The 27,776-nt window shown below is 49.1% G+C and overlaps 2 protein-coding genes across 4 annotated transcripts; one reads left to right on the top strand and one right to left on the bottom strand.

The window, feature by feature from the left end:
* Nucleotides 1-1,476: 1,476 nt before the first annotated feature.
* Nt5c3b (5'-nucleotidase, cytosolic IIIB) lies at nucleotides 1,477-13,383 on the bottom strand. Of its 3 annotated transcripts, XM_021660731.2 has the most exons (9): nucleotides 13,282-13,383; nucleotides 13,067-13,165; nucleotides 12,449-12,518; nucleotides 12,300-12,346; nucleotides 8,639-8,724; nucleotides 6,941-7,030; nucleotides 5,537-5,699; nucleotides 3,684-3,884; nucleotides 1,477-1,983 (listed from the first exon to the last, which is right to left on the bottom strand). In XM_021660731.2, exons 1-9 carry the CDS (start codon nucleotides 13,291-13,293, stop codon nucleotides 1,849-1,851), a joined length of 903 nt encoding a protein of 300 aa, XP_021516406.1. In that variant the 5' UTR covers nucleotides 13,294-13,383; the 3' UTR covers nucleotides 1,477-1,848. The 3 variants fall into 3 exon arrangements, with proteins under 3 accessions (XP_021516406.1, XP_060242701.1, XP_021516407.1); XM_060386718.1 differs by lacking the exons at nucleotides 13,067-13,165; nucleotides 13,282-13,383 and adding an exon at nucleotides 12,872-12,996; XM_021660732.2 differs by lacking the exons at nucleotides 13,067-13,165; nucleotides 13,282-13,383 and adding an exon at nucleotides 11,060-11,087 and having other exon boundaries at nucleotides 8,448-8,724.
* A 1,016-nt stretch (nucleotides 13,384-14,399) lies between these two features.
* Nucleotides 14,400-27,654, top strand: Klhl10 (kelch like family member 10). Its single transcript, XM_021660734.2, has 5 exons — nucleotides 14,400-14,593; nucleotides 18,768-19,257; nucleotides 20,109-20,726; nucleotides 26,921-27,070; nucleotides 27,251-27,654. The coding sequence occupies exons 1-5, from the start codon at nucleotides 14,400-14,402 to the stop codon at nucleotides 27,623-27,625; spliced, it is 1,827 nt and encodes a 608-aa protein (XP_021516409.1). The 3' UTR covers nucleotides 27,626-27,654.
* The last annotated feature ends 122 nt before the right edge of the window (nucleotides 27,655-27,776 follow it).

The raw sequence follows: 27,776 nt of genomic DNA, 5'->3' as shown, positions 1-27,776 counted from the left end.
TGCGGGGCCCTGTTCTCTTTTGTACCCAGCTAACCATAAGGCAAATGACCTCCTTCACCAAGCGCTCCCACTCTGCCACCACAGGCCCAAATGGTACAGATGGAAACCTCCCACACTCTGAGCCCAAATGAGCCTTTCTTCCCTTTGAAGTTGATTACTGTATTTTGTTACAGTAACAGAAAGCTGACTAACACACCCCAGGATCTTCAGACATGGTTGTTGCCTCCGGCCAGCCACTGGCACTCCTTGTCACCAGAATCTCCAGGAAATTCCTGAGGTTGTGACCCTGAACCAATCATAGCTGCTCCCCACCCCACCCCCAAGCCCCTGGGATTTCCCTAAAATGAAGCTGAGAAACAACCAGATAGAGAAAAAGGCACAGGCTTTAGCTAGAAGTACCCAAGGACCTGGCTCTGCCTCCTAGCCATGGCGGTTCACAGGGTCACCGAGAATGAAACATGAGCTATCAAAGTGCCTAGAATGGCAGCTGTACCGAGCAGGGATTCATTTGCCCTGGATTCCCATTGCCTTCAGACCTGCCGGTAAACAACCTCCTGGACAGGAAGGTGCATGAACAATTTTCTCTACAGGACAAGAATAAAGGTCCAGAAGGACCAGCTCTTTGACAAACAGGGAATATTCTAGTTCTGCCATCTTTGACTGAACAGAACTGAGAGGGAGGGAAACTAGACAGTTGATATTGTAAGATATTAGCAAATCAGCTTCGCTCTGTAGTCTTCCTGGGGGGGGGGGTGTAATCTGGTCTCAGATCCCTTTCAGGGCGCTAGAGAGGTGGGTCAGTGTTTATGAGCACTGGTTGCTCTTTGTGGCACACGCCTGGTGTACATACATACATACAGATAAGACACACTGATACATGAATTAAAATAATAATAATAAAAAACCCCTTCCAGGTCATTATGTTGTTGGGCACTGGTTCAAAAAATGGAGGAAGATCCAAAGACATATGGAAAAGCTGTGTGCGAGTAGATCCTTCGTGTGTGTCCTGGTGTTTCGCGCAGGACACCTCAAACCGACTGAATCTCGATTTTCAAGGCTGTGCCACACCTTTCCGTCCCTAGCCTCTCGGATCTACAGACACAGTCCTGAGCTCTCGGGATGCAGGCTGCAGGCCGACTGGGACTACGGCCACAGTGGGTTTCTGTGCTACCCCACTGCTCTCAAACTTGGTTGTGTGGAGCTCCGGCGGGTGTCCTAAGGTTCCTGCGCTTTGAGGGCCTCCGTTCATGCTGCAGAACCCACTCCCACACCATGAATTGGAGCTACTGCCTTTTTGTTGCTGTTATTTTGAGGCAGGGTTTCTCTGTGTAGCCCTGGCTGGCCTGGAACTCGCTGGGTAGACCAGGCTGGCCTGAAACTCAGAGAACTGCCTGCCAAGTGCTGGAGGGATTCAAGGCGTGTGCCACCGCTGCCCAGCTTGTTTTTTAATTTTCATCTGATTTACTAAACAGTGTATCTATCCAGTGTATGGCTTTACTTTTTTTTTTTTTTTAATACAGTGCTGGGGACAGATCCCAGGGCCCTCTCCACATGCTCGGCAGGTGCTTTACCACTGCGCTATCTGTATTCCCAGCTCTGAAAACTTTCTTAGACAGAATCCTTGGACCAGGGGATCCACAGAAGCAGTCCACGGTTCACTTGGAAGCAGGCTCGTTGCCTTCCCACAGGTGGGACCTCCCTCAAGCCTCTTCAGAGCAGGAGGAAGGCAAAGGCATGCGGACGGAGTCGGGGTGAGGGGGCCAGCAGCTCGTTTGCCCTGGACTTATCTCTGTGCCCACAGAGGAGGCTTCAGGGGCGGTCTTCCTCATCACCGGGGAGCCTGCACGCTTAGGAGCCCTGGAGCTCCACGCAGCGACCCTGGTGCAGGATGTGCTGCAGGAGCCCATTGACCACATCCAGCGTCTCGTCCTTCTCCAACACGATGTCATAGGAATCCAGGTAACGCTCCCGCCGTTCCTCCACCTGCCCAGGGAAGCAGACCAGAGTCCCTTACAGGCTCTTCTTTGCACCTTTTGCTCTCAGGCCCCTCGGGGCCTGGGGGTAGAGGCATGCAAACACCGCTTCCCAGCTCTCTTGTGAAAGCCTAAGGAATTCGAGGCTATAGGGACACAGGCAGGCAAATGAGAGGCACGAGCTACCTACCACAAGGAACACTTGGCTAGTGTCTCACACACACACACTAAAGACAACGCCCACGTGTCACATGTAATCTTCCTACGGCTCTGGCATCTGCTGGGCTCCAGCCTCTGCTGCCTGGGTCCACCCAGACACACACACCTTTTCTCTGAGCCCTTCTGGCTTGTGTTCCATCTATCCCTGCCAGTCTCTGCTGCTTTTATTTCCTTTTATAGAAGCAGGCTCTCAACTCTGGCATCTCCCATCTTAGGCCTTTAAGATGTGAGTCAGACTGGCAACAAGGCTGGGCACACCTTTAATCCCAGCACTCTGGAGGCAGAAGTGGGAAGATCTCTGTGAGATCGAGGCCAGACTGGACTACACCTTGAGTTCCAGAACAGCCAGGGCTACACAGAAAAACCCTGTCTTGAAACACCAACAAAACAAAACAAAAACTTGAAAACAAACTGTATCACCTTGGCTAAGTTACTCAACCTTTCTTATCTGTGAAATGGGACTATGTCACCAGTAAAGCAGACGATGGTACTTACAATCCCAACATTTGGGAGGTGAAGGTAGGAAGATCAGAAGGAATTCAAGGTTATTCTCACATTATACAGTGAGTTCAAGGCTAGCTTTGGCTCTATAACCCCCTTAACTCCCATATACCCAAGGAATCATTATACAAAGCACTCTTAACCCCAGCACTCAGGAGGCAGAGGCAGACAGATCTGAGTTCGAGGCCAGACTGGTCTGCAGAGTTGAGTTCCAGAACAGCCAAGGATAAGGATACACAGAGAAACCTTGTCTTGAAAAACCAAAAACAAACAAACAAACAAACAAACAAGTAAATATCAGCTCCCCACACCCCAAGAAAACCCAAGGAGTCATTACACAAAGCGCTATAGTGACAGTTAAATAGGTTAGCATTGTTTGTGTGACAAGAATGGGGCCTGACACATACTGAGCACAGAGCCACACATGTATGCTTGGATGATGGGCTGCAGTGACCCTGTTGTCTCAAGTCCTGGGTCAGGCCATAGTGCAAAGCACACAGTCGTGTGCTGAGGCTTTGGGATGTAACTCAGCGACAGAGCACTTACCTGGTACCTATCAGGTTCTGTCATACACACACACACAGACACACAGACACACACACACAGACACACACACACAGACACACACACACAGGAGCCTCCATCAAGAGAGGATATAAACTGAGGCATGATGGCATATTCATGTAATCCCAGCATTTGGGCGGTTCTGACAAGATGGCTAGAAGTTCAAGGTCAGCCTCGGATATACAGTTAAAGAGACTAGCCTGGGATAAATGAATCCATGTTTCACCAATACCACCCTCTCCTTCCCCGCCCCCCCAAAAAAAAAGAAGAGAAAAAGAACAAGCAAGACCGCAAGATGCAGAACATGACTTATGTCCTTCCTCTGTGGCCCTAATACTTCCACGCTATCTAGCTCACCAAAGGTATTCGAAAGTGTGAAAAGGAACCCATACAGGAGCCAGAGGGGAAGACCCAGCAACTGCCTACCTTGTCATTTAGAAAGCCAATCTTGAGAATGTTCTGCACCCCGGGGACCCCGTCCGCCATGGTGAGGTCCCCTATGGAGTCTCCGAGCAGGAGGACGTTGGTTTTATCCCGAAGCTGCTGGAAGTAGCCGGAGTTCTCACACACGGAGCTGTTCTTGTTGTAGGTGTGAATGAGCTGGCCCTTGAATCCTTGCAGGAAACCCTGAGGCATGGTGACGAGAGACAGACAGCAGCTCTAGGGGGACCCACGCAGCACGCTTTCCATTGTCTGTCACAGGGGACGAGACCTCCCAAAGACAGGGACAATGGCAAGGCTTCACTGTAGCCTAAACAAGAGGCTCAAAACGAGGGCTGGGTTTGAGCTGCTTTCATGGACCCAGCTAGACTCATCTCTCTGTGTCTCGCCTGCGCTGCATTCTGGGTGGTGACGGCAAAGTTGAGGAGATGCAACAAAGAGTTCGTAAGTATGCACAGATGACCTGGGGCCTTATACATACAAGCACATACCACTGAGCCACACCTCTAACTTTTTCTTTTGAGGCAGGGTTTTTTGGTTTTTTATGTTGCTTTAGCTGGCTTTGAACTCGGTGGTCCAACTGCCTCTGTCTCCTGAGTGCAAAGATGTAGGGCGTGTCAATGTGCCCTTTCTTCCCCTCTCCTCCCCTCCCTTCCTTTTCCTTATTTGAGGCAGGGTCTCACTAGACCAGGCTAGCCTTAAACTCATAGAGATTCCCTGCCTCTGCTCCCAAGTGCTGGGATTAAAGGAGTGCGCCGCCTCCAGTTTTCATTTCGAGACACACCTTTTCCCACCCGGCCTTTTTAGGATCACCATGAAATTTGTTCTGCAGCTCAGGCAGGCAGGGCTTGACTTTCAGAGTTCCTGCCTTAAGTCTCCTAAGCATCTGGGATCACAGGACTGTACCACTAGGCCCAAACCACTTGGCCTTTTAGAGGAGAACTCTGCAATTTCTGTTTTAAATAATGGCCACCATATTACTGCTGACCCTCCACTCTGGTGGAACCCTGTAATACAGAAGCTGCTCAGTCAGGATGCAGGAACCAATCAGAGACAAGAGCATCTGCCTACAAGGCCAGGGTTAGATTCCCACCTGGAAGAAAAATGTTCTCTGGGTCACATGTGTGCTGGCTGCTAAGAATGACAAAACTGCACCAGTGAATCTGAACTCATCATGCAGGTGGGGCTGGCTTTGAATTTCTGAGCCTGCCACCTCTACCTTGCAAGTGCCAGAATCAAAGGAGGGCGCCACCATGCCTGGCCATTTCACAGCAATGGAACAGCTTACCTCTGGGCTTTCAATAGACAAGCCAAAGCATAAGCCCTTTGGTAACCATGGTGATACACAACCTATGATGGTGGCACAGGGCTAAGGTGACCTACAAATGAGGAGCCGGTTGACAGAAAGCTGACTGTTGGTCCGTTTAGAGTAACAGGCTGGGTGTGGCGGCGAATGCTTCAGTCCTAGCACTGATGGGGGAGGAGGCAGAGGCAGGTGTGTTTCTCTGTGAACCTGAGGCTAGGCTGGTTTACACAGTGAGTTCTAGGGCAGCCAGGGATATGTAGAGAGACCCTGTATCAAAAGAAAAGTACCACGACTCATATTTACAGTCCCAGCCATTTAGGAGGCTGAGGCCGGAAGAATGACTGAGCTCAGGAACCTCAGGACAGCCTGGGTCACATAGCAAGAGTCTTGTCTCAAAGAAAGAAAGAAAGATGAGGGACTGAAAATGCCCACCAGAGGGCAGAGCAGCCAGCTGGCCACGCAGAAGGCACCCAGGCTGGCAGCCCAACCCTCTTCTCTTCCTCCTTCCCAGCCCGGCCGAGAGGTGGCTCACATCCTCACTGAAATCCATGTAGTTGGAGACAATGTGGATGTTGGGGTGGAACACTTTCATCTGCCGGATAATTTCTTCCAGGATATCACCGATGCCCGCCGAGAAGATGAAGAGAGGAATGTTGTTGTGGTAGAGCGTGTCGAAGAATGTCTTATAGCCCTCCCTGCAAGGAGATCAAACAACTGTGAGAGCGGTGGCCTGGCTACTGCTCTGTATTTTCTGCTTGGTTAGGTATATTATTACTATTGGATTATGTATATTATTATTATTTGTGTGTGTGATATGTGTGTGCAGCACACATGAACGCAGACATGTATTCATGCTTACGCGAGTCCCTGTATGTGTATAGGTTATATGTCTACCTATGACTTAAGTGTGGAGGCCAGAGGTCAACCTTGAGTGTCCTTCCTCAGGAGCCATTCATCATCTTCTTCTTCTTCTTCTTCTTCTTCTTCTTCTTCTTCTTCTTCTTCTTCTTCTTCTTCTTCTTTTTTTTCAAGACAGGGTTTCCCTGTGTAGCCCTGGCTGTCCTGAACTCACTCTGTAGACCAAGCTGGCCTTGAACTTACAGATCCACCCGCCTCTGCCTCCTGAGTGCTGGGATTAAAGGCGCATGTCACCACTACTCGGCATTCACCTTATTTTTTATTTTTGAGAAAGGAGTGGTCATTATTGCTACGTTTATGGGCACAGATGTACAGCGGCACCTATGGAGGTCAGAGAGCAACTGCATGGCGTTGGTCTCCTCTTCCCACTTTCACATGGGTTCTGGGGATCACGGCAGTCAGGCTTGCACGATAATTTTACCCACTGAGCCATCTCACTGACTCTCACTTTGTGTAGAGACAGGGTCTCTCACTGGGATCTGGGCCTCTGGTTAGGCTAGGCTGGTCAGTCCCAGAGATTTGCCTGTCTGCTCTTTCCCTAGTGCTGGAAGTGCAAACTCATTCGACCACACCCCGCTCCTTATATGGGTGTTGGGATGGACCTCAGGTCTTTGTGCTTTACCAACCAGGCCGTCTTCTCAGCACTCTGTTCTGTCAACCAAAGGGACCCAGAGTTCTGTTGTTGTTTATTTTGAAACCATTATTTAAAAGGAGTTGAACTCTAGGCAATGAAGCTCTGGCCACTTTGCACAGCATCCTACTGAGGCAAAAGGCTCCGGAGCCTCCTTCCCTCCTATTCCCCCAACCACTGAATCTACTCAACCATCTCTAACCTGGGTGAAACAGTTTTAGACTGGCTTTCATTTTTATTTTTCAATGCCAAGGATGGAATCCACAGGCTTCCAGAATGCCAGGCCAAGTACTAAAACTGGAGTACCAGACTAAACCGGAGCCACAGCCCAGCCCGCACAGCTGCCTGGACTAGTGTGGTGGAAATACTGTACAGCGAGGGACTTACCTGAGCATCGCAGTGGACTCCCCAACCACCTGCGCTATCTGGGATTTCTGGATCTTCTGCTGGCACAGCAGATTGTGGGCTTTGGTCCACCTATGAACAGACAACCCACGAACCCCAAGTCCCAGTGACCTCAGGAAGCTGAGTGCCCTGTCCCTGTCTCCTCTGGAAGCACCCTGGGGGTAAGGGGAATACATTCTGTCCCACAGAGCCACCTGCTGAGGAACATCAAGCTATCCTTAGAAAGTCAAGGGAGAGGGAGGAAGGGCTTCAGAGAGGACTAGGGAGGTCAGAACGCTTCTGAATCCCCTCCCCCACAGGGCTCTGTCCAGGGATGCTACATTTTGGTTTTGTTGTTTTGTTTTTTTTTTAAGATTTATTTATTTTACGCATACACCTGCCAGAAGAGGGAATTAGTTCACATTATAGATGGTGTGAGCCACCATGTGGTTGCTGGGAATTGAACTCATGACCTTTGGAAGAGCAGACAGTGCTCTTAACCACTGAGCCATCTCTCCAGCCCCGGTTTTGGGTTTTTGATTTGGTTTAGTTTGGCTCCCCCCCCCCCCCAATACAGGGTTTCTCTGTATAGTTTGGCTATCCAGGAACTCACTCTGTAAACCAGGCTAGCCTCAAAACTACAGAGATTTGCCTGTCTCTGTCTCCCACAGTGCTGGGATTACAGGTATGCACCACTGTGCCTGGCTTAGATTTTTTTTTTTAAAAAACAGTCTTGTGTAGTACAGGCTAGCCTACGACTTCCTATGTAGCCAAGAACAACCTTGGTCTCCATGTCCCCACCTCCTAAGTGTTGGCAAAGTGTGCATGTACCACCACGGTCAAACTTAGTTGCTTTTTTTCTGTCAGAATTTTGCATTTTGATTGTGTCCCCATGTTGCAAACTGGCTCTCTGTGGTGGTCTGAGTGAGAATAAGCCCTGTACGCTCATATGTTTAAATGCTTGGTTCAAAGTTGGTGGAACTGTTTGGGAAGAATTAGGAGGTGTGGCCTTGTTGGAGGAGAGAGGGCGCTGAAGTTTCAAAAGCCACGCCTGCCTTCCTGCCACCATGCTCCCTGCCATGATGGTCACGGACTTACCCTCTGGACTATATGCCCCAAATAAACTCTTTCTTCTGTAAGTCGCCTTGGTCATGCTATCTCAGCACAGCAATAGAAAAATAACTATGGCCACACCCCAGCACAGAGAGGTTGGGCCATGGGGCTTTGCCCTCAAGAATGAATAATGCAATTAGGTTATCAAAGTGTAAATTCACTCTCACTCTCTCTTTTTTCTGTCACTCTTGCCCTCTTTTAGCCCTTCTGCTACAGAGTGACATGGCAGATGCCGGTCCCTTCATCTGGGACTTCCCAGCCCCCCCTGAACTGTGAGCCTCCAAACTCTATTCATTATGCACTGTCCAGACTGGGGTATTCAGTTACACCAGAACAAAACACACCCAGATAAGGCCACCGGCTACTTATCTCCCAAGCCAAGGCATTTCTAACTTACTCCAAGAAGTCCCTGAGGTTTTCCACTCCCGCAGCAGCAGAGAGCCTGTGGATGTTCGTTCTCAGAGCTGGGCCAGCGGCACGGCCCTCAGGAAGGAGGCGTGCAAGCTCACTGAAGCTCCGGAAGGACACAGCCATCCCGGCCCGCTCCGTCTTCAGTGACAGGAGCTCTTCCTGGTCAGCGTCACTTACCACTGTACCATGTGCGGCAACTTCTCTCTGATGGTCCGCTGTGGGTCAATCTCAATGGGGTAATAGTGGTGAAAGAGCGCCCTGAGCTGGGACAGCCAACAGGGAGAAAGGGCGTTAGCAGCGCACATCGCATCGGCCCCGGTTAAGGCAAAACCCACAAGGATGGAGCTTGAGATGCGGCTCAGCTGACTGCCTGCCTAGCATGCACCCGGACCTGGGGTTTTATCCCCAGGAACGCAAATACATTAGGGAGTGATGGCACTCGCCTATAGTCCTAGCCCTTGAGAAATGGAGGCAGGAGGATTAGGAGTTCAAAGTCATCTTTAGCCACACAGCAAGTCTGAGGCTAGCCAGAGGTACAAGAGAACTGGTCTCAAAAACGTGGGCTGGAGAGACAGCTCAGTGGTTAAGAGCACCTGCTGCTCATGCAGAAGACTGGAGTTCAATTCCCAGTACTGCCATGGTAGCTCACAACTATCTGTGACTCCAGTTCCAAGGGATCTGATGTCTCCCTGTCTCTCTTTGAGGCAGGGTTTCTCTGTGTAGTTACGGCTGTCCTGGAATTCACTCTGTAGACCAGGCTAACCTTAAACTCAGAGATCTACCTGTCTCTGCCTCCCAAGTGCTGGGAGGTGTGCACCACCATGCCAGGCATGATGCCTTTTCCTGACTTTATGGGCACCTGTCACACACACTTAATCACATGAACACATGCAGGCAAAACACCTATATACGTAAAATAAACCACCAGGCATGGTGGCCCACACCTTTAATCCCAGCACACGCGAGGCAGAGGCAGGCAGATCTCTGAGATTTAAGGCTATCTTTGTCCACACAGTGAGACCTTGTCTCAAACACAGAAAGAATTACAATTTAAAAGAAAAATGCTTGGGGCTGGAGAGACGGCTCGGTGGTTAGGAGCAGTGGCTGCTCTTCCAGAGTACTAAGGTTCAATTTCCAGCACCCACAGAGAGGCTAACAACGCTCTGTAACTCCATTTCCAAGGGGTCCAGTGCCCTCTGCTGGCCTCTGTTGGCAAACAAACAGAAAGGCAAAACATCCAACACACATTAGAATAAAAAAAAAATATTTGAAAGAAGTGATGCATAGATATGGCTGAAAAAGAAAATCACGAACTTATGACTGGGATCCAGCTCAGTGGTCAAACACTTGCCCAGCACGTGTGAGTCCCTGCTGGACTGCCGGCCCATGCATGACAAGGGATCATAAAGAACAAGTTACAGTCTGGAGTTAAGACATAGCACATCGGTGACAATCCCATCGGCATCACCATTAGCTAAACTCAGAGCGTCTGCACGGGCCTCTTACAACTAAGGTTTCTTTCTTGGGAGGTGGGGGGCGGCTACTTCAGGGATCATACGCTTCTCGGGGAGGGGAGAGGAAATAAAAGAATTGACGGAGTAAAGAATTTTATTTTTCATTTTTTGGTTTTTCAGGACAGGGTTTCTCTGCATAGCCCTGGCTGTCCTGGAATTCCCTTTGGAGACCAGGCTGGTTTCCAACTCAGAGATCTGCCTGCCTCTATCTCCCAAATGTTGGGATTAAAAGCATAAGCCATCACCACCTGGTGAGGAAAAATTTTTAATTGACACATGTAGTCTTGGGACAATTAGGAGCTCAACTGGAGTTCCTATCCGTGTGTCTAAAAGAGAATTAAGTGCCATGATTACATGGTATTAAGCAGAATGTTCTTGAAATGTCTTGAGAGCCTTAGTGCTGGTTAGGTGGGCAGCTCATTTAGTACAGTGCAGCTTCTCATCACTGGCCATTTTCATAACAAGCAATCACATCAAGAGTCTTGGAAGGGGGCTGGAGAGATGGCTCAGAGGTTAGGAGCACCGGCTGCTCTTCCAAAGGTCCTGAGTTCAATTCCCAGCAACCACATGGTGGCTCACAACCATCTATGATGAGATCTGGTGCCCCCAGTGCCCCCTTCTGGCCTGTGGGTATACATTCGACAGAACACCATATACAAAATGAATTAAAAAGAAAAAAAAGAAAGTCTTAGAAGGCCTCAGGTTCAAGTCACAGTACCACAAAAACAAAACAAGAACCTAGGCTAGACATCTCTGACGGCAGCATTCAGGAACTAGAGGCAGGAGAAAAAGGAGTCCAAGGCCAGCCACAGCTTCACAGCAAGTTCCAGGCCAGTTTAGGCTTCATGAGAGCCTGAACAAAGCAAAACCCACAGCAAACATCAACCAACACAAGACACAATACACCATTTAGCTTGCAGCTTTACTGAGTAAGAAGGAGAACTAAGCGATAGAGTTGTGGACAAGAATAAGCGCAGCAATGTGTAAGAAGCGCCTGGCCTGGCTCTGTTCCAGTAAAGGGCCACTAAGGGGCAAAAACCCGGAAACAAGCAAACCACAAAGCGGGTTTCTAACCAATACTCACTCAGAATGTTCTCCATATCTGTTCCTCCCTTAAAAAAAAAAAAAAAAGCTACATTATCAAGGACATGGCGCAACACAGTGGGAAGAGCTCGGAACAAAGCCGCTACAAAACCAAGATCTGGAACTCAACTGAAAGGCCCTGGGACAAACCGCTCACCCTCTTTGAGCACCTGTGTTCTCGCGCATTACATGGAGACAGCAATATGGTAGTTCTATTTACCTTCGGGAGTAGATGGCTGTTCAACAAGACATAGCATTCAAGTCTCCTAGCTGGCAGTAAGCACAGTGTTCACAGAGGAACCACCCATCACTGTATCTCAGCCAACGGGGAAAAGCTCGTGTCTGAGGACTAGCTCCAGGGGCTGGAGAGATGGCTCAGCACGTACTGCTCTTCCAGACGACCAGGGTACACTTCCCAGTTCCCACATCAGGCACAACCACCCAGAACTCCAGGGGTGTTCCGGGGGATCCAACAACTCAGGCCTCCAAGGACTATATGCATATGTACCTCTTCTCTCTCTCCTCTCCCTCCCTCCCTCTCTCAACTCAAGGATACCTGCATGCATATGGCCCTCTCTCTCACACACACGCCCTTAAAAATATTAAAAACTAAATCTACTTTACTATGACAACTTAAAAACAAATAAACAGCAGCAAAAACTGAGGAGCAAACCCAGAGCTTCCCACACGCTCGCTGAGCTACCCCCTGAGCCATATATCCCAAACCTCTTTTTGAGACAAGGTGTCACTATGTCGCCTTGACTGGCCTGGGACTTGCTATGTAGACCAGAGTGGCTTCGAACTCAGAGATCTGCCTGCCTCTTTCTCCTGAGTGCTGTTCAGTTGCCCCCTCCCTCCACCCCCCAACCCCCTTTTTAAATTTTCTTTTTCTTCTTTTGGCTTTCCAGACAGGGTTTCTCCGTGTAATCCTGGTTGTCTTGGAGCTCTGTAGCTCTGTGGACCAGGCTGGCCTGGGCTTCAGAGATACACCTGGCTCTGCCTCCCGAGTGCTGGGACTAAAGGTGTGTGCCACCAACACCCGGCTTCCTTTCACATAAAAAATGACCTTGAACTCTTCCTGGAGCCAAGGCAGACCCTGAACTTGTGACCCTCCTGTTTGAAGCCTCTGGGATTGCAGGCCTCCACAACAGGCTTAAGAAATCTTTCTTAAGATTTCTGTCATAGGTCTGTGGTTGAAGCACACCCCTGCCGTTTTTTGAGCAAACAAGGGAGTGACCCACCTCTTTTCGACAGTCCTCACTGATGATTTTGCTGTTATCCAGAATATCTGAAAACAAAAACAAAAACAAATAAACCACAAAACTCCCTTTACTTGCTCCTTAGCCGTGGTCATCTTGCGCCCCGCCAGGAAGGCTGAAATGTGACTTACTGTGGGAAGAGGGGCACCGCTGTCCATTGTAGGCAAATCTGCTCAAGGTCATGTCAAAATCAGAAATCACCTAAGAGACAAAAGGGAGATATTATGGTGGCTGAATAGGCACCGGCCTAACCTGGCCTTGACTCAGCCTGGGGTAACAGCGTAAGCCTAACCAGGCCACTGGCCAGGCTGCAGCAAAGCCTTTGCAAGGATGGGGAGAGACTGAGGGGAAGGAAAGAGGTGACCCGGTGTCAGTACACCAGTTAACCCGGGGAAAGCAAAGTCCCCCAGGTGTGTGGGTAGCTTTTAGTGGCATCTTTTTGAAATGCACTGGTTCTTTCATAAGGTGCTCCCCAACACTAACGGATCTCCCCATCTTCAATTTCTTGGGGAGACGGCTAGCCCGGGCAAGTGGGGCAGCCAGGCTCCACTCACGTTCTTTCTGACCTCCTGCGTCACGGCCACATCTGACTACTTTGAAAGTTGGCTACTGGGGCAGGTAGGCTCTTTCCCAAGGCGAGCTGCTTGCCCATGACCACCCAGAGAAGCGGCTTCGCAGAGCGTGCACCCCAGCTGACGGGAAGGCCGCGGGGGCAGGCACCCTCCCGGCCGCCCTCCACGCCCCGGTACCTGCAGACGGTCTCCTCCGCCCCGGCGAAGGGCGTCCACGATTTCCTGCACCCGCCCGGGCTGCCGCATCAGGACCGTGGGCTTCATCAGACTGCTCACCTGTCGTGAGACCCAAGAGACCCGCTGACCCGAGCGCCGCCACGGGTCCCGGGGCAGCTGGGCCTTCCAGCGCCCGCGATCCCGCCACGCGGGACGCACCCCACCCACGGCCTCACCTCCTCCGCCATCGCGCCGCCGGCCTGGTGGGCGGCTCCGAAGACAGAGCCCGCCTTACAGCCGCACTGCGCAGGCGTCGCCTCGCTCTAGAGGGGCTGGTCAAGGAGCTGCCGGCCGTTTCCAGGCTGGCCCTGGGTGCTGGCATAAGAAACGGATGTGTTTGGGGGTTGTTCTACTGTGTGTGGAGGAGGGAGGGTTGCGGGGAGCAAGATGCTGAGGTCCTTATGTATGGGCTGGCTGTCATGAGGCTTTAGTGTGTGTATGGGCTCCGGCTCCTGTCACTTTCGGTTTTTTTTTGTTTTTTTTTTAATACTTATTTTTATGTGCATTGGTGTTTTGGCTGCATGTATCTCTGGGTGATGATGTCAGTTGTGAGTTGCCATGTTGGTGCTGGGAATAGAACCTGGGTCTTCTGGAACTGCTGCCGGTGCTCTTAAACAGCTGAGCCATCTCTCCAGCCCCTGCCTGTCATGCTTTCTGGAACACACCAAGGTTGAGGTCGTAGCTCAATGGGAGAGTGCCTGCCTGCATGTATGAGGCCCTGGGTTTCATCCCCAGCATTGCAAACAGCAACAACACGGTATGCAAATGCATTTGAACATTTGGACGGGAATGCACCCAGGAGACACTTCCCTAACTGGGCCCCTCGTCATCATTAAGAAAGCAAAACAATTAGGCATCCCTGGCTAGCCTTGACATTTAACCAGCGTTGTTTCTGGCTCTGCACACACGGGGAGCCCAGTGAGAGCTGTGGAAGGATGCTGCAGCAACGTGGACCCAGCCTGAAGATGCAACAAGACGTAGACTCAGTAAAGGCTCAATCGCGTCAGTGGTCACAGTTCTGCCACAGGTCTGAAGGACACGGAAGGAGGCATGGGGTGGTCTATTTGTATGTCCTGGGGGGGGGGAGGAAAAGAAGGGCCAGGAAGGGATTCCAGAACCCGAGAGCACAATCCTGAGTGATCTCACTGCCCAGGATTCTGGAACTTGGGCTGCCTGATGGTCCCTATATGAAAGATGTAGTAGGGAAAAGGAGCGACAGCTGGCTAAAGGGGCCCCCCATAACCCTCCCCAACACCCCAGGAGAGCAGCCTCTCTCCCCTGGTCCCAAGGTGCCATGGAGATGGAGAGCGCGGCGGCCTCCACCCGGTTCCACCAGCCTCACATGGAGAGGAAGATGAGTGCGATGACCTGTGAGATCTTCAATGAGCTCCGGCTTGAGGGCAAGCTCTGCGATGTGGTCATCAAAGTCAATGGCTTCGAGTTCAATGCCCACAAGAACATCCTCTGTAGCTGCAGCTCCTACTTTAGGTACAACAGGGGCCCGAGAGCTGTGCCCAGGGGGAGACAGGGCTCCTCCTGAGGCCCTTTCCGTCTGCTTCTCAGTTTCCCACCTGCCATCTCAAACGTAGGGTCACTGAAGCTCTGGGCTCCTTGGAGCCAGGCTGGGGCAGCCTTCTGAACAGTCACCGCTAGGGCCAGAGCCTCTCTCTGTTTCCCCGATGTGTTTTCAACCGGCCTTCAGCCAGCACCCGGCCTATCAGGTGCTTTCTCTTCCATTTTCACCCCAACCAACTTTTAGTTGGACCTCCCTCCCCCTCCCGTGGATTTTGGACTTCAACGGGAATGATACTAGTACTTCTGGTGCCCATCCTGGCCCAGTCCCCGTAAAGAGCCCTGAAAGCAGGGAGAGCAATTAATAGGGAAAGAGAGGATGGGGACAGGATAAGGGCAGAGTAGCCGGGTAATAATTTCCAAACAAAAGGAGTTTGAGCTAAAGCTCTTCTAACACAGGAAGCGCACGGGTCCTTTTGTTTATAAAGCTGAAAAAGTCAGAGTACTAGGTGCCAATGAAAACACGAGAAATATGTTCACCCTTTGCTAAAAGCTCCTATTCAAGCCCAGCTTGGTGGTGTGGGTCTATAATCCTATTTACTCAGAAGCTGAGGCCAGTGGATCGAAAGTTCAAGGCCTTGGGGGCTGGAGGGGTACTGCAATAGTACAAGGCTTGCCCAGCATGCAGCGGGCCCTGGGTTCAAGCCCCGGTGCTCTAACAGACCACCATCACTAATAACAACAACAAAGTTCAGAGCCTGCCTAGGCAACTTAGTGAGATTCCGTCTCAAAATAAGAATGACAACAGGAGTGGCCGAGAAGTAGGCATCTATAATCTCAGCTCTCAGGGGATTGAGGCAGGAAGATGAGTTCAAGTTCAACCTGGCTGTGTAAGTTCTAGGCCAACCAGAGCTACAAATAAGACTGTCTCGGGTGCACTGTCTCAGTTACCCCCCAACCCTAACCCTGAAAAAAGCTCTATTCAGGTGAGGGACCACCCCATGGCCTGTAGATCTCATGCTGCCAAATCGAAAACTTAAAACTTTGAGACTTGGGGGCGGGGAGCTAATTATGTATATATGCATCCCTGTGTGTAGGCATACTCAGACGCTGGAACTGGAGTTAATAGCAGTTTTGGGCCACTTGACATGAGTACTGGGAACCTGGTCAAGGCCTTGCAAGAGCACTGTGTGCTCTTAATCTCTGAACCATTTTGTTTGTGTTTTTGTGTTTGTTTGTAACTGGTTCAAGCTGTTCTCAAATTTAAGCTTTGTTGGTGACAGTGTGGCATTGCATGTTAAAAGGTTGGACGTACCTGATTTACACTCTAGATAAACTACAAAAAGACCAGCTCCTAAACCAGGCAGAGTGGCTCGTGCCTATAATCTCAGCACTGAAGAGGCTGAGGCAGGAGAATCAGCTAGTTCAAGGGCAGCCCGGGCCACAGAGTGAGAATCTGTCTCTAAAAACCAGAAACACCAAGCAAAACAAACAAAATACAAGACAGTAAATATCTTTTTTTAAAAAATGTATTTGTTCATTTGTTTTACTTATGGGTATTTTTCGTGCATGCATGTCTGTTTGCGTCACATGCATGACATGCCTAGAGAAGTTATAAGAGGGCACTGGGTCTCCTGGCACTGGAATTACAGACCGTTGCGAGCTACCATGTAGGTGCTTAGAGTCCCATGTTCTCTGGAAAAGAGCCATCCATCCGGCCTTAAGATAGCAAAATACCTTAAGCTCTGCAGGTCATATACTCTCTTGCAACTACTCAACTCTGTCTTCATGTCATGAAGAACCAAACAAGGCCAGGCATGTTGGTGTCCATCTTTAATCCTGGTACTAAGGAGGCACAGGCAGAAAGACCTCTGAGTTTGATCAGGCCAGCCTGATTCACGGATGAGGATGAGACGCTGTCAAAAAAAAAAAAAAGCCACAGACAGGATTAGTAAAAATTACTCGTGGACCCTGAAATTTGAATACAGTTTTAGAATGTCACGTAATGTTGTTTGACACTCTGTTTCCTCCACCACTCAGAAACTTTAAGGAAACACCTTGTTACCTGGGGACAGTAGAAAAGCAAGGGGTGGACTATCATTGGGCTGCATTTGGCGAGGCTGTAGGTTGGCAAGCCCGAGTCCTAAGGAAGCATGTAATGCCTAAGCCTCACTCGTCCTTAGGCTTCTTAGAAAAAACTAAAACTGTTCTGTTTTTGTCAACACCCAGGAATGTACCTAGTTAGAGGAGAGAGCCTAACCCATGGTTGTGGACTTTTATTGCTCGTTTTCCCACTGGTGGTATGCTGGGTACTAGAAAGAAATTAAAAAGGTCAACATTCCCGTTCTCACAAAGTTTACTCTTTCTTTAATTTTTTGTTTTGTTTTGTTTCATTGAGACAGGGTTTCTCTGTGTAGCCCCTGGTCATCCTGGAACTCACTAGGTAGACCAGGCTGGCCTAGAACTCGCAGAGATCCACCTGCCTCTGCCTCCCTGAGTGCTTGGATTAAAGGTGTGTGCTTACCATGCTGGGCCACACAGAAATTTTTATCTTAAAAACCATATATGTATCGGATTGTCAGGGTCCAGCAAGGTGGTTCAGCATTAAAGGGGCTGTTAAGCATGATGATCTGAGTTCAGTCCCTGGGATTGAAGGAGAGAATCCCATGGTGGAAGGAAGATTACCAGTAAGTCATCCTCTGACCTCCACACCAACACTCGTGCACAGGGGCCCTCACATATGTAAACATGTGTGTGCCTGCTGGGATTAAGGGCTTGCGTCACCATGCCCAGCTTTCTCCGGCCCCCCACCCTCCCAGTGGTATTTCCTTCTCACAACAAAGTCAGAAGAAGGTTTTGAATGCAAGGGGACATAAACTCTTTGAAAGAATCATTAAGGTGCTGAATTATGTGTACACGTGGCAGATTAGGTGGGCAATGGGTTAAGGCAGATTTAGATTTAATCTTGTGTGTGTGAATATTTTGTCTGCATGTACGCCTATACATACTTGTGTGCCTGGTGCCTGTGGAGACCAGGAGAGGGCTACAGATTCCCCGGATGGTTTGATTCACTGTGTGGGTGCTGGGAATCAAACCCAGGTCCTCTGAAAGAGCAAGTGCTCACTGCATAGGCCCAGGTCTTGTTTATTTATTTATTTGTTTGTTTGTTTATTTATTATACAGTGTTCTGCCTCCATGTATGCCTGCAGGCCAGAAGAGGGCACCAGATCTCACTATAGATGGTTGTGAGCCACCATGAGGTTGCTGGGAATTGAACTCGGGACCTTTGGAAGAGCAGCCAGGGCTCTTAACCGCTGAGCCATCTCTCCAGGCCCCAGGTCTTCATCATCATCATCACCATCATCATCATTATTATTTATTTTATGCGTTTGAATGCTTTGTGTGTATGAAAGGCATCAGGTGCATGCCTGATGCCTGCAGAAGTCAGAAGACATTGAACTCCCTGGAACCGGGTGGTTGTGAGCAGCTGTGTGGGTGCTGGGAATCGAATTTGGGTCCTTTGCAAGAGCAGCCAATGCTCTTGAAGCTGAGGCATTTCTCTAGACCAAGACTGGGTCTGGATCTTATTTTCATTCCAGAGCTCAGTTTCTCCATCCAGAAGGTATTAAAAAACAAAAACAAAAAACAAAAAAAAAAAAAAAAAGGGAGGCGAGCTGGGGAAACAGCTCAGTGCTTGCTGCCCCGGCAGGAAACCCTGACTTCAGACCCACAGAAACCACTTAAAAGCCAAGCATGGAGGAACAGATTGGTAATTCCAGTGCTAGAAGGAAAAGACAGCTTGATCCTGGGAGCTTGCTTGGCTAGTCAGTCTAGTCAGAACCAGTGAGTTCTAGGGCGAGTGAGAGACCCATGTTTAAAAAGAAAAAAAAAACCCACATAAATACACAAAACATAAATACATACTGAAAGCAGTCAACATTGACCTATGGACCTCCATATTTGCACGCACAGGTGAGCACATCTGCACACACACAACACACACACACACACACACTTACCTTGACAAAAGAGGGTAAAGACGGAGTGACCATACAGCCAAGTCCTCTTCAGAAAGCAAAGGGGTCAGGACAGGGGGAATGTTTCTGTGCTGCTAATTTCTCTCATTTTTCGTTTATTTCTCCCTTCCCAGAGCTTTGTTTACAAGTGGCTGGAACAACACTGAGAAGAAAGTTTACAACATTCCTGGCATTTCCCCCGACATGATGAAGCTAATTATTGAGTACGCGTACACTCGGACCGTGCCTATCACCCCTGACAACGTGGAGAAGCTGCTGGCCGCTGCTGACCAGTTTAACATCATGGGGATTGTTAGGGGTTGCTGTGAGTTCCTCAAGTCGGAGCTGTGTCTGGATAACTGTATTGGCATCTGCAAGTTCACGGACTACTACTACTGCCCCGAGCTGAGGCAGAAGGCCTACATGTTCATCCTGCACAACTTCGAGGAGATGGTCAAAGTGTCAGCAGAGTTTCTGGAGCTCTCCGTCACTGAGCTCAAGGACATCATCGAGAAAGATGAACTCAACGTGAAGCAGGAGGACGCCGTGTTTGAGGCCATTTTAAAGTGGATTTCTCACGACCCCCAAAATAGGAAGCAACATATTTCGGTTTTACTTCCTAAGGTCAAGTTTAGTTTTCCTTTGCAGACGCTTCACTGCCCCTGTTTGACTCACCCCCCCCCACCCTGAGGGACCGTCCCCCAGATAGATGCGTGACGGATTTCAGGGTCGTGTTTACCCTTACCGAGGGCTGTCTCCTGCTTTTCCTCTGGAGTTTGCAATTTTCTCTTCCCTTGACGTTGCTAGTTCTTTAGCCAAAAGTCCCTCTCAGTTTGGGAAAAGCAACGGGGGGAGGGGGAGAATTCCACAGACTTTCAAAGGGTCTTTCCATTGGTTAAGTTCCCCACACCATGGCACAAGTTATCGTAGGAACTAAGTCTCGAGGGTGACACACGAGTGTGGTCACTTGGTAATTACATGTGGAGCTAGATTTAATTTCTGGACAATCACACAGCTGCTTTGGGCCTGAAAGCTCTATCCAGTGGCCAAGGAATGTATAGCTGCTATCCTCACGATGCCTTCCTTCTGTCAAGCTCATTTCTGTATACGTGTACCACTTACTCAACACAAAAACATCTATAAGTTACACATTTAAAAAAAAAAGCAAACTAAAGGGCTGGAAATAATGACTCAGAGGTTAAGAGTACCTATGGCCTCTTTCAGAGGACCTGACTTCAATTTCTAGCACTCATGCTCTCAACCATAGCTTTAGCTCTGGGGGATCCAATGCCCTACTCTGGTCTTTGGCATCGAGCACATGCACACACACACACACACACACACACACACACACACACTTAAAAGTCAAAAACTATTTCCAGAAATCGAAGGCAAGGTGATAAGCAGGGCTTAAAGGGATGGGACTCTCGGCCACCCTTGTCTCACCTGAATAAATTTCTGTGTTTCCTTCTCAGGTTCGCCTGGCCTTAATGCATGCTGAGTACTTCATGAATAATGTTAAGATGAATGACTATGTCAAAGACAGTGAGGAATGTAAGCCAGTCATCATTAACGCCCTAAAGGCTATGTATGACCTGAACATGAACGGACCCTCCAATTCTGACTTCACCAACCCACTCACCAGGCCCCGCCTGCCCTATGCCATCCTATTTGCTATTGGTGGCTGGAGTGGCGGAAGCCCCACCAATGCCATTGAGGCATACGACGCTCGAGCAGACAGATGGGTGAATGTCACTTGCGAAGAAGAAAGTCCTCGAGCCTACCATGGGGCAGCCTACTTGAAAGGCTATGTTTATATCATCGGGGGGTTTGATAGTGTAGACTACTTCAATAGCGTTAAGCGTTTTGACCCTGTGAAGAAAACCTGGCACCAAGTGGCCCCTATGCACTCCAGACGTTGCTATGTCAGCGTGACAGTCCTCAGCAACTTCATCTACGCCATGGGAGGGTTTGATGGCTATGTGCGTCTCAACACCGCTGAACGATACGAGCCGGAGACCAACCAGTGGACACTCATTGCCCCCATGCACGAGCAGCGGAGTGATGCGAGCGCCACAACACTCTACGGGAAGGTAAGGGATGGGGCGGGGGAGGGGAAGACGGGCACCGGCCCTCCTGTTGGCTGGAAGACAACACGGCCATGCCCACAGTTGTCTTGCAGTAGCTACTGGAAGATGGGGCGACGGTCCCCTGTACACAGCCGCATCCAGACGCTCGGTAACATGTAACATGGTCCGGTGCCTATGTAGAGCATGTAGAGCCTATGCACAGGTGGGTGTGGGGCACACACCCCTAAACCTAGCACGTGGGAGGCTAAGACAGGAAGATTGCTATGCGCGTAAGGGCAGCCTGGGCTAGGCAGAGGTCAGGGCAAGCTTGGACTCCACAGGAAGACTCTGTCCGAAACAAAGGAAATCATTGTATGGTATCCTCCCATATACATCCGTCATCTCCAGATTACTTATAGTATGTAAATACTTATGCAAATGTACTCACGGAAATGCCATGCAGATTGTCATAATGTGTCTTTGATAACCATGAGAAAAATCTCTATGTTTTTCGCACATATATTAAAACCTTTTTAAAAATTAAATCTTGGGGGTGTATGACATGAGCATGTGTGGGGACCATGTAGACTCCTTCTCCTAGGTGGGGCCCAGGGACACTCAGGTCTTCGGGTGTGGTGGCAAGGGTCATTACACAGCGAACCATCTCACTAGCAAAGTTTTTGTTACATTTTAGAAATGTTACGTGTACGAATGTTTTTGCTTGCCTGATTACTATTATTTATGTATATGTAACCGTATGTCTGCCTGGTACTCAGGGAGGTCAGAAGAGTTCTGGCCAGCTGTGAGTCACCATGTGGGTGCTGGGAATCAAACTCTGGGTCCTCCACAAGAGTAACCAACATGGCCAGTCATGGTGTCATGATGGCACAGACCTTTAACCCCAACACTAGGGAGGCAGAGGCAGGTGGATCCCTATGAGTTTGAGGCCAGCCTCATCCACATAGTGTGGACAGCCAGGGTGATGCAGTGAGCCCATGTCTTGAAACAAAACAAAACACCAACAAAAACACTAACAAGTGCTCAAAACCGCTGAGCCATCTCTCCAGCCATTTATTTACCCATCCATCTGTCTGTCTGTCTGTCTTTGAGATGGTACTATGTACTCCTGACTTGCCTAGAATTCCCAAAAATCCTCCTGTCTCTGCCTCCTCCTGAACACTGGGATTGAAGGCATGACTTTTGCTGTTGAGACTGGGTCCCACTCTGAAGCCAAAGCTGCCCTTGAAGCTTACGTGAATCCCGTGCCTGAGCTTCCTGAATGCTGTAACTACCAGTGTGAGCCATTATGCTCAACCTGGACACAGTTTCTCTCCTTAATATTTAATTTTTTTAAACATTTTTTTGGGGGGGTGGCTGGTGGATAGGGTGCTGAAGAGATGGCTCAATGGTTAAGAGCACTTACTCTTGTAGGGGACCCAAGTTAGGTTCCCAGCACCCATGAAGCAGGGAGCCCACTTCTTTTAATTCTAGCTCCAGGGGATCCAAAATCTTCCTCTGGCTTCTGAGGGTACACACACACACACACACACACACACTTTTTAATGTTTTAAGGGGGCTTAAGAGATGGTTCAGCAGTTAAGAGCACTGGCTGCTCTTCCATATGGCAGCTCCCACCTGTCTGTAGCTCTATTTCCAGGGGATCCGACACCCTCACATAGATATACCTGCAGACAAAACACCAACAAACATAAAAGATATCTGAAAATTGAGAAAAAAGTTTAAAAAAAATTATGCGTATGTCCATGTGAGGGCATTTGCACATGAATGCAAGGGCCTAGACAGAGGCCAGTACATCACCCTTGGGGCTGGAGTTACAAGTGGTTGTGAATTGTTTGATTACGGGTGTTGGAAACCTAACTTAGGTCCTCTGCAAGGGCAATATGCACTCTTAACCACTGAGACATCTCTCCTGTCCTGGAACTTGCTCTGTAGACCAGGCTGTCCTCAAATCCACAGAGATCAGCCTGTCTCTGCCTCCCCAGTGTTGGGATTAAAGGTGTGTGTCACTACTGCCTGGCCTTTTTTTTCTTAAAACACACACACACATTTATAAATTATTTATTTTATTATAATTTATTCACTTTATATCCCAGCTGTAGCCCCCTCCCTAATCCCCTCCCAATTCTGCACTCCCTCCCTTTTCTCTTCCCATGCCCCTTCCTCAGTCCACCGATAGGGGAGGTCCTCCTCCCCTTCCACCTGACCCTAACCTATCAGGTCTCCTCAGGACTGTCTGCATTGTCTTCCTCTGTGGCCGGGTGAGGCTGACCCCCACTCAGGGGGAGGCGATCAAAGAGCCAGCCACTGAGTTCATGTCAGAGACAGTCCCTGTTCCCATTACTTAGGAACCCACTCAGAGACTGAGCTGTCATGGGCTACATCTCTGCAGGGGGTCCAGGTTATCTCCATGCACAGTCCTTGTTTGGAGTATCAGTCTCAGAAAAGACTCCTGTGCCCAGATTTTTTGGTTCTGTTGCTCTCCTTCTAGAGCTCCTGTCCCCTCCAGGTCTTTCTATTTCCCCCTTCTTTCATAAGATTCCCTGCACTCTACCCACAGTTTGGCTGAGTCTCAGCATTTGCTTTGATACCCTGCTGGGTAGGGTCTTTCAGAGGCCCTCTGTGGTAGGCTCCTGTCTTGTTCCTTGTTTTCACCCTCTTCCAATGTCTATCCCATTTGCCTTTCTGAAAGAGGATTGAGCATCTTACCCAGGGTCGTCCTCCTGGCTTAGCTTCTTTAGGTGTTTAATTTTTTGTTTGTTTGTTTGAGACAGGGTTTCTCTGTATAGCTTTGGCTGTCCTGGACTCAATTTGTAGACCTGCCTGCCTCTGCCTGCCAGAGTGCTATGATTACAACAGCATGCCACCACACCTGGCGATTTACTTATTTTTATTTTATATGCATTGTTGTTTTGCCTGCATGTATATTTAAAGGTGCCAGATCCTTTGGCGCTACAGACAGTTGTGAGATGCCATGTGGGTGCTGAGAATTGAACCCAGGTCCTCTGGAAGCAAAGCTACTGCTCTTAAATCGATGAGCCATCTCTCCAGCCCTTCCTCCTCCCCCCTGAGGCAGGGTTTCTCTGTGGAGCCCTGCCTGTCCTAGAACTTGCTCTGTAGACCAGGATGGTCTCAAATCCAGAGATCTGCCGGTCTCTGCTTCCCCAGTGCCGGGATTCAAGGTGTGTGCCACCACTGCCCAGGCTTAAACCACATTTTTATTTAGTATGTGTGTAAACTCATTCTGTGGTATACGTGGGGAGGTCAGAGGACAACTTGCAGAGGTCAGTTTTTTCCTCCCACTATGTATATATAGCGAGCTCCTTTACCGGCTGAGTCACCTTTCCAGTCCTAACCAATATTTTTAAAAAATTATTTGTTTACAGCCAGGCTCAGTGGTGCATGCCTGTAATCCCAGCACTTGGGGAGGCAGAAGCAGGCAGATATCTATGAGTTCAAGGCCAGCCTGGTCCAGGACACCAAGGCTACACAGAGACCCTGTCTTGGGAAAGGGGGGTGGCAAAAACAACAACAAAAATTGTGTGTGGGGGTATGCATGTAACAGTGCAAGATTGGAGGTCAGAGGACAGCTTTCCTGGGACCTGGGGATTGTCAGGCTCAGTGACCAGCGCTATCAAGCACTGAGCCATCTCACTTAGCCTTCTCCCCACAATTTGCAATCCTAGTTTTAATATATGGATGTATGAAACCTGAGGTACTCAGAGATGCCTTGCTCTTTTTCAAGTCATCAACTGGCCATTTATAAATGTATAATTTTTGCTTCTTAAAAGACAATGCAGGGGCTGGAGAGATGGCCCAGAGGTTAAGAGCACTTACTGCTCTTCCAGAGGTCCTGGGTTCAATTCCCAGAAACCACATGGTGGCTCATAACCATCTACAATATGATCTAATGCACTCTTCTGGCCTGCAGGCATACATGCAGGCAGAGCACTGTATACATAATAATCTTTTTAAAAAATTTAAAAAACCAATGTGCCAGACATGGTGACACATACTTTAATCCCAGCACTCAGGATGTAGAGGCAGGCGGATTTCTGCAGAGCTTGAGATCTATATAGCTCCAAGACCTACAGGCTATGCTACAAAGTGAAGACCCTTCTTTAAAAGAACAAACCCAAACAACAAAACAAAACAAAATATATGGTGAGGAGTGGTAGTGCACACCTTAATCACAGCACTCCTAGAGGCTGAGGCAGGCAAATCTTTGTGAGTTCGAGACCAGCCTGGTTTACATAGTGAGTTCCAGGCCAGGCAGGGCTACATAGCGAGGCAGGCCCTCTCTCAGAACAAAACAAAATAAAACACACACACACACACATAAACCAACCCATGCGACTGGGGATGTAGCTCAGCTGGTATGAGATCAGTTGCCCAGCAAATTGAAGCCCTGGGTTCAATTTCCAGCACCGGTTGTGTTGGCACGTGGCTGTAATCTGGGGAGGGGGAAGGCAGGAGATCCAGAAGTTTAAGGTCATCATCTTCAGCTACACAGCAAATTTGAGGCTAGCCCGGAGTGAACAAGACCCTGTATCAAAAAGGAAAAATTCATGTAGGTGGGATGGCTTCATTGGTAAAGTGTTTGCCTTGAGAGCCAGAGCCTCAGCATGTATGTCCATGTGAAAATAGCTGAGCGTGATGACATTTGCTTGTAATCTCAGTGTTGCGGGAGGCAGAGGCAAGTGGATCTCTGTTGTTCAATGACCAACTAGCCTAACCTACTTGGCAAGTTCCGGGGCAGTGAGAAATCCTGTCTCAGAACAAACAACCTGCCAGAGAAGTTGGGGAGCTGAAATGATGCCTCAGCGGTTAAGAGTGCTTGCTCTTCTTGCAGAGGACCTGGGTTCGGTTATCAGCACACCCACCTGGCAGCTCACAACCACCTGTAATTCTAGTTCAGTTCTGACCTCTGTAAGCACCTGCATACACACAGTGCACCTACGGACAAGCAGGCACACCCACATAAATAGTACTAATAAGTTAAAAATAGAAAGATGGATGGTGCCACCCAGATGGCTCAGCATGTAAAGGAGCTTGCCAGCAAGCCTGACCTGAGTTCAATTCAGAACCAATATAAGGAGAGAACCAATTCTAAGAAGTTGTCTTTTGAGCTAGGTGCGGTGATGCATGCCTGTAATCCCAACACTCGGGAGGTCAGAGGCAGGAGGATCTCTGTGAGTTCGAGGCCAGCCTGGTCTACACAGAGAAAAGAAACAAAAATGTCCCCTGGGGATCTGGAGTGATGGCTCAGTGGAGAAGAGCAATGGCTGCTCTTCCAGAAGACCCCAGTTAGATTCCAGCATCCACATGGCAACGTACAGTCTGTAACTCTAGTTCCAACGGAATCTGACACCACCTTCTGGCCTCTGAGGGCAGACATACAGGCAAATTACCCATACACAGAAATAAAAATCAATCTTTCAAAAAGTACCTGCTGGGCCTTTGAGATGGCCCAGTGGGGGAAGGCATTTGCTATCGAATCTGGTAACCTGATTGCTTGCTATCTAGGCGAGAAAAGGGAGAGCTGACTCCTGCAAGGTGTCCTCTGACCTCCACGTGCATGACATGGTAGAGGCACATGCACGTACCCAAATAAATGTAATTGGGAGTGAGAGAGAGAAAAAAAAAAAGATACAGAAGCCTACACAGCTACATAGCTGAGATTAAAGGCTTTTAATCTCAGGAGGCTGAGCTAGGGGAGAGGGTAAGAGGGTACAGCCTGGTCTACATGTTAAGTTCTAGGACAACCAGGGCTGTATAAAGAGTGAGGACTGTATTTAAAAATATATATATCTTAAAAGGATTAAAAAGGAGAGATGGCTCAGTGCTTAAGAGCACTGGGTGTTCTTCCAGAAAACCTGGGTTCAATTACAAGCACCTTACCACCATCTGTAACTCTAATTCCAGGGGATCCCACACCCTCTTCTGGCCTTCACTGGCACCCCATAGACGTGGTGCACAGACATACCTGCCCGCAAAAACCCCCATACATGTAAAATAATATGCAACAACTTGGAGCCTGCAACAGGCTCAGCTCTGGTCCGGGACAGCTGCCATGTCCTCTCCACATCCGCAGAAGGTAGCTCTCCAAGTTCAAAGCCTAAGAAAGCATTCCCTGCCACACACCAACCTTGTGCCTACTCCCCGGTATGACTTAGCCATCGCGACTTCTCTCCACACAGGTGTACATATGTGGCGGGTTTAATGGGAACGAGTGCCTGTTTACAGCAGAAGTGTACAACACCGAGAGCAATCAGTGGACGGTCATCGCACCCATGAGGAGCAGGAGGAGCGGGATAGGCGTGATTGCTTACGGGGAACATGTATACGCAGTGAGTCTCTACTGCGCGATAGAACGGTCCCCTTAGATTTTCTGATAGCAAAGAGGTTCAGCCCTCCATCGGCAAGTGTTTGAAAAGAGGCGCACTGTCACCCGTTCTCCCCACAGGGGCTTTCTCGGGGGAACAGAAGCCGTGGATGGCAGCCAACCTTGTTTCTCTTGCTCTTCGCAGGTAGGTGGCTTTGATGGAGCCAACCGACTGAGGAGTGCAGAAGCCTACAGTCCAGTGGCTAACACTTGGCGCACTATTCCCACCATGTTCAATCCTCGTAGCAATTTTGGTATCGAGGTGGTGGACGACCTCTTGTTTGTGGTGGGTGGCTTTAATGGCTTTACCACCACCTTTAATGTTGAGTGCTATGATGAAAAGACCGATGAGTGGTATGACGCTCATGACATGAGCATATACCGCAGTGCTCTGAGCTGCTGCGTGGTACCAGGGCTAGCCAATGTTGGGGAGTATGCAGCTAGACGGGACAACTTCACGGGATTAGCACTGCGAGATGAAGTAAAGTATTCCGCTTCGACAAGTACCCTACCTGTATGAGCCTCTTCATTTAGCTAATAAAAAGTCTAAGCAAGAAGAATTAATTCTTTTTTTAAATAAATGCAGTGTTTAAACTTGTAAGAGTACTGGAAAATGTTCAACTTAAGGGAAGCAAGGGTTGGATGAATGAGGGAGTGAGGAAGGTGATTAC

The sequence above is a fragment of the Meriones unguiculatus genome, chromosome 7, assembly GCF_030254825.1.
Source record: "Meriones unguiculatus strain TT.TT164.6M chromosome 7, Bangor_MerUng_6.1, whole genome shotgun sequence".
NCBI lineage: Eukaryota > Metazoa > Chordata > Mammalia > Rodentia > Muridae > Meriones > Meriones unguiculatus.
The sequence above is the reverse complement of the archived record's forward strand: the minus strand, read 5'-3'. Positions and strand labels throughout refer to the sequence as shown.